Source organism: Aythya marila (assembly GCF_965140915.1).
Source record: "Aythya marila genome assembly, chromosome: 14".
Classification (NCBI taxonomy): domain Eukaryota; kingdom Metazoa; phylum Chordata; class Aves; order Anseriformes; family Anatidae; genus Aythya; species Aythya marila.
In genome coordinates this window covers 5,269,296-5,275,295 of record NC_139055.1, presented here as the reverse complement: position 1 = coordinate 5,275,295, position 6,000 = coordinate 5,269,296, and the positions used below count along the sequence as shown (strand labels likewise).

Sequence of the window (6,000 nt, the reverse complement as noted above, 5' to 3'; positions counted from 1 at the left end):
AAGGGATGAAGGTGTGGAGAGGTGAAGGGGGCCACCTGCGCGGGGGCAGCGCGGGGCCGGGCGGTGAGCGTCCGCCCGCGGCCGCCAGAGGGAACTCGGGGAGTGCGGACGGGGCGAACAAAAGGCGGAGGAAGCCCCGAGCCCCCCGCAGCCCAACTCGGGGCCGCGGCGTGGGGGCGCCGAGGGCCGGCTCGGGGCCGCGGGCTCCGGCCCCAAACACGGAGCTTGTTGGAAGGGGGGGAAAAGAGGCGGGGGGGTGGGGGTCACCCACACACCGGTGGGACCCCCCGGCTCCAGCGCAGCCCCGCACTCCCCCCTCCCTCCTCTCCGAAACTTCAGCCGCCGCCTGACGTCAAGGTCCCCGCAGCCAATGGGCGCCGCGGGTGCGATTTTGGGAGGGGGTGTGTGTGTGTGTGCAAGGGGGCCCCCCCTCGCCGCGGGCGCTCGCCCGGCTGCCGTCCGTGCCCGGTGCAGGGGAGCGGGCGGGCGGGAGGCAGGCAGCGAGCGCCGCCCCCTCCGCCCCCCGGCCGCCCCTCGCCGCCTCCCGGTCCCGGCTCCGCCAGCGCGGGGCTGCGGGGGAGCGGCGGCGGCAGCAGCAGCGAGCGCTGCAGGCAGCGCCCCGGGGGCTTTTACCTGCTGTGCCCGGCTCTCACCTGCCTGCTGCCCGGCTCGTACCTGCTGCCCCCGGCGATGCGGAGCGGGGGAGGCTGCCCGGCACGCCGCCGCCGCTGAGGGATGGTCGGCGGGTGGGCACCGCCGCTTCCCCTTCATCCGAGGACGCGTCTGGCTCCAGCCGGGTTGAAGTCGCTGCCTTCTGGTACCGCTCGTAAATAACAGGAGGAAACCTGAGCCCGACAGGCGGTTCCCCACCTTCTTCCACCTAACGTAACCCTCGCAGCCGCCTTTGAAGGTTTGCTGGTGCTCCGGCGATGATGGCAGTGGTGGGTTCCCTTGGGCTGTACTAAGAGCCTCTTGTTTTCTTTTCCCTTCCTTCAGAGAGGCATTTCATCTTTAAGGGCCGGGTGTTCGCGCACACTTTTGTACCCGCTGAAGTGCTCAAGAAACCATGTTGGCTGGTGGAAGAAGCGCGTTTTTGTGCCTTGGAACGATCTTGAGCTTTTGGAGCTCCGCAAGTTGGATGCCTGTTGGAGGATGCCCACATAAATGTACGTGCATTGCTTCCAACGTGGATTGCCACGGACTAGGACTCAAAACTGTACCGAGGGATATTCCCAGGAATGCAGAGAGACTGTAAGTAATAAACGTTAGGGGCTCCTCGAGTACTTGTTCAAACACCTGGGATGAATTTCTCAACACCTGCCTATCAGCGCGGAGTACATAGTTACAGCAGTTTAACTAATGAAACACGGATTAATGTTTTCAGGAGGGAAGGGGAGGAGCTTTTCAGAAGTTACAGGTATCCTGCTGCTGCTCTTGCTTTAAAACAAAACCAAACACTAAACCCAGCATTTTTTGGAGCTTCATAGTATTTTTTATTTATTTTTTTTTTTTCTCCTCAGTTTAATAACCGCTGATTGGGATCTTGTTGATTGGGTTTTGCAGTGACTTGCATGTAATGGAGCTTAGACCTCTACCTGGAATGCTCCCAGCAATAATCATTGTCAATGCAAACACCAATTTCATATGCAATTAGAAACCTGGATGTTTTCACCTGGTGGCTGGTAGCAGTTTCTCCTTGCATACTTTCACAGCATGGTGACTTCATCACCATGGAAAAATCGACTACTGCTATAAACTAATTCAAATGGATAAGAGGTCACATTAAAGCAGTCTCTAGTTTCTGTCTTAAACTGCCAAAGTCACTGTTATGAGGAAGCTGGTTATTTACTTTTTAATCTACTTTGGAGTTTATGCTAGCAGTGTAATATTGTGGGGTGCTTCAGACCTCAGCACAGGAGAATGTAATCAGTGTGTGCAGACAAAATTTGTATTATTATTTTATTTTGTTTTTTAGTGGACTGAAAGCAAACTTTTGAGATCCATGATACTGTTCTGGCACTCATTTGGCACAGAGGACAGCATCTCTGGCTTTGCTTAATGCACAGCATATGGCATACTTCAGAGAATGCCCAGTGCTAGATATGAAGATGTCCAAAGTGGAATCTTAAACAGAGCTTCAGCGTGGCTCTGCGCTGGGCTCCACTGATGGTCTACGAGAAGTGCAGTTAATCGTGCCTTATGTAGATTAATGGATAACTTAAAATGTTTTAAAACTTGCTGGCAACAACTGCTTATTCTATGGCCTGATTTCCTGTTTTATTTCCTTCTGGGCCATAGACATGGGGGAACTTCAAGCGTATTTTCCTGAAGTAAGAAAGCTAAACTAGGTTACAAAGCTTTCATATATAGATGCCTTTCAAAGGCTAAGTTCTGTTCCAGAGGGAAATTTTATAGCATCCTTGAAGGTTTCTAAATTACTTTTATAGTGCTGAGAGATCTTAAACGATAGCAATGTGCAGATTTCTTCCTAGGTTGTTCTACCATATTTAATGTTTTGTGGCCATATCAGCCTTCTTTTCCACCCCAGCCATGTGAACAACAGCTTTCAGATAACTGTTACAGAAAGCTTAACTTCTATGCACAAAACTCTGTACTTTCTAAAACTGATGGGTAGCAACTTGGCAGTTTGGAGACCAACAAAACCCCAAAGCCAAACAAACACCACCCCTCCCAGGCTGGTAGTATACCAAGCCAGTGAGAGTAAGTGTAGCTGTGTGATAACACAAACATTTTGTATGCTTCATTGGTGGGGTGTGTTTGTTTGGCTTAAGAGTCAAGGGCTGGGATAAAACATTTAGATTTCAGGTTAGAATAATCCACAATACAAGGTTAGTTGGCCACCTGAGAACTATTTAAAGAGCAATACAGTAATTTGTAATTGTCTGTGTTTTACCAAGGCTGAATTCACTGTGTAACTAGGTTTCCTTTGTGAGAACGTACTTAATAGAGATGTTAACTTTCCTTGCCTTTTGTGAGAAGCCAAGCTGAAAGAGGAAGTTTTTTGGCCTTGGCATGTTAAGTGTTAAAAAGAATGAAAGAACGTGTAATTACTGTGCTCTTGGTCCTGATAATTTTTGGTATAGTTTACAGATTTAAGTTTTAGATTAATGTCTGCATGATGAACAATTCTATTTCACAATATTCAGTTTAAATCTTTAACCTCAGAGATAATCTACTGATGAGCGATATATATATATATCTATGCTCCGTTTTTTTGTTTTTTTTTTTGGTTGGTTGGTTGTTTTTTTTTCCCTTTTTTTAGGAAATAGTGTATTATTGGAGCATTCAGTGGCTGAAACCTTGTGGAAATAACATACAGAGGATCATGCAGTATTTAAAAATACAGAACATGTTACTAACTTCACTTTTTATTCTCTTAGCCTGCCATGAGCATTGCACTGTTTTTGTAAAGTTCACTGTCGTCTTCAATACAGCAGTGGTTTAAAGCTTGTATAAATTCTTTTAAATATAGATTGCTGCTAATTGCACTAACTTGAATTTTCTACTGTGATCTTTAGAGGGAAAGACCTTATATTCTCTTGAGTCTAAGTTCTGCTCTTAGGTAAAACATCAGTCAGCCACTGGATATATCCAAGTATCTCATTTTCTCTGTGGTCCATGGACTCCTCTATCTGTGACATGACAGTGGGTTGGTATGCAGTCTTAGCTAGTTTAACTCAAATGAAAACAAATTGATTGCATCTGAAATGGCAAAGATACTTTTGATCTCAGAAAAAGTGTTTGAATGCTGGGAAAATAATTCAGACAAGTTTCTTGAGGGCCACACAGCAAGTGACTTTTTAGACTCATGTTGTCTTCTGTCTGCACTCTTTTGAGGTAAAAAACCCACCTACCAGTTCAAGTTGGAAACTTTTGGCTTTAATTAATAAGAGATCTAACAGCACCACTTAAAATATTTTGCCACCAAACTTTTAGAGTTATGTTTGTACAAATGTTACAGAATGTTTTGGATACAGGAGCCAAGTTAAATATTATTTAAATTTGCATTAATATGAAACCCAAGAAAGCTAAAAGTATAACATGAAAAAAAAATGATAAAAAGTCTTAAGGGGGGAAACACGTCTTCTTGAGAAGTTCTATTAAATAAATTAGTGAACATCTGATATTGCAAGAAATGAACATCACCAGAGCTTTGATTACTCCTTCTTCATAATAAATGTGATGTGTGTTTTTCTTTTCCTTTTTTTTTTTTTTTTCAGTGCTTTGAAGATGCAGTTTTTATAAATAGTTGTGCCTGTGATTTATATCTTGAAGGGAATTCACAGATTAACCAGTGATCACAGATCATACAACTAACCTAAAATTTTCTTTATACAGTTTCATCTTTAATAGTAGCTTTACAAATATAGCAAGTAGTATTAGGTTTGTGCTGCAGTTTACCTTGTTATTACGTTCTGTGGCAGTATCCTATTTGTCTGGTGTAGACTGTAGTTTTTAAGAAGTTAAGTCTCATGAAGACCTAAAAAGCGCAATGAATGTTGTATGCTACTGGTTCAGAGATGATTCAGTCTGGAGAAAATAAATGAGTGGGGAAACAAATGTGAGTAAGTTCCAGGAATCCCTGGAATAACCTATGTCTCACACATATGCATCTTGGACCTGCTTTCATGTCTATCTCTTCCTGTGTAAGTGCAAGAGTAATATAGCTGACCTTCCAGTTTGTTAGTAGTTACTGATCCATTCCACATTTGCTGAGTAACTTAAAATCCTACCAACAGGGTTAGAGTTAACTGTTAGGGGTGCATGCAATGATTGTTACATCCAAGTTCTGCAACCGAGAAAATGTTCTGCACAAATAATGGAGGCAGAAATCACAGTTTTGAAATTAAGATTATGTAAATGCATCCATAAACATCTTGAATGTTTTACCTTTCTGAAACGTTCCTTAGGACTGCTTCCTCAGACTTCTGTCATCAGAGTTTGTTTCGCAGTGCTTCAGTTCTTATATGTGCTCTGTATTTGTATAATTTTCTTCTGTAGATGTTTTCTATAGATGTGAAGTATTATACATGTGTGTTTTTATAACACTTAGTGCTGATAGTCAAGTTTAGTTTGAAATGGTGTAAATGTAATGAGCAGATCAAAGCCACTTGATTAATGGTTGCTGTGTTCAACAGCTCTGAAAGGAACAAGTGAAATGGACAAACTGCTTAGGGGTGTTGGGTCAGTGTGTGTTTTCTGGTTGAATATGAAGGATGAGTCTCTGCATTTTTCCTCCCACTCATGTCTAGTTCTCTCTCTATTATAAGCACATTGTGTGTGTGTGTATGTATGTAAGAGTATACATATATACATACATTTCTTTGAAGAATTTAGCCATGTTGAGTTCTTCAATTTATACTTATGGCTTGGAATCTGTTTTAATTGATAGCTCTTGTATTAATTTTGGTCTTTGTTTTGTCTTTTACTTTGGAGGATTCTTTACCTTTCTAAATTGATAAAGTTTGCAGGACTAATCTGTTCTGTGCTTTGCCTGAGTAGCTAAATTGAGTATGTCCACATTTAGGTGCAATTTAGAAGCTTAGTCATCTGCTTACTCTGGAGTTTTCATGTGGTCTGGGGTTTGTTATACAAATATATTATTATGGTGGTTTTGGCCTAGGTGCATGTAGCTGCTAAAATTGCACTGTCTTATGTCTTCAACTTCCTCATTTTTTCTTTGAATTAAATCTAAACTCCTGTCTTGGATGTTTCCATATTATAGTGGAATACAGTGTTAAACACATGCAAATATTATATTGACTTGTACATTGACTTTCTGTTTTTCTAGGATTCTTCCCACTAGGGAGTAGCACTTGTTTGTGTAGTAATAATCTCCAAAATCCTGCATGGGGCCTTTTTTTCCTCCCTCTAGGGAATGTGTCAATGAGTAGACATGCATGGCTTTGGCTTCGAAGAGCTTGCTGTCAAAGGTAATGATCTTGGGAAAACTTGACTGAGTTGCTTAATTTAATTTGG

The 6,000-nt window shown here is 43.0% G+C and overlaps 1 protein-coding gene across 1 annotated transcript in view; it reads left to right on the top strand.

Moving 5' to 3' along the window:
• Positions 1–468: 468 nt before the first annotated feature.
• The window catches only part of SLIT3 (slit guidance ligand 3), a 522,803-nt gene continuing 517,271 nt past the window's right edge, over positions 469–6,000 (top strand). Inside the window, exons 1-2 of the mRNA XM_082771405.1 lie at positions 469–910; positions 997–1,251. Coding sequence (XP_082627531.1) covers positions 1,067–1,251 — 185 coding nt within the window. The 5' untranslated portion in view covers positions 469–910; positions 997–1,066. The remainder of the gene's footprint in view (positions 911–996; positions 1,252–6,000) is intronic.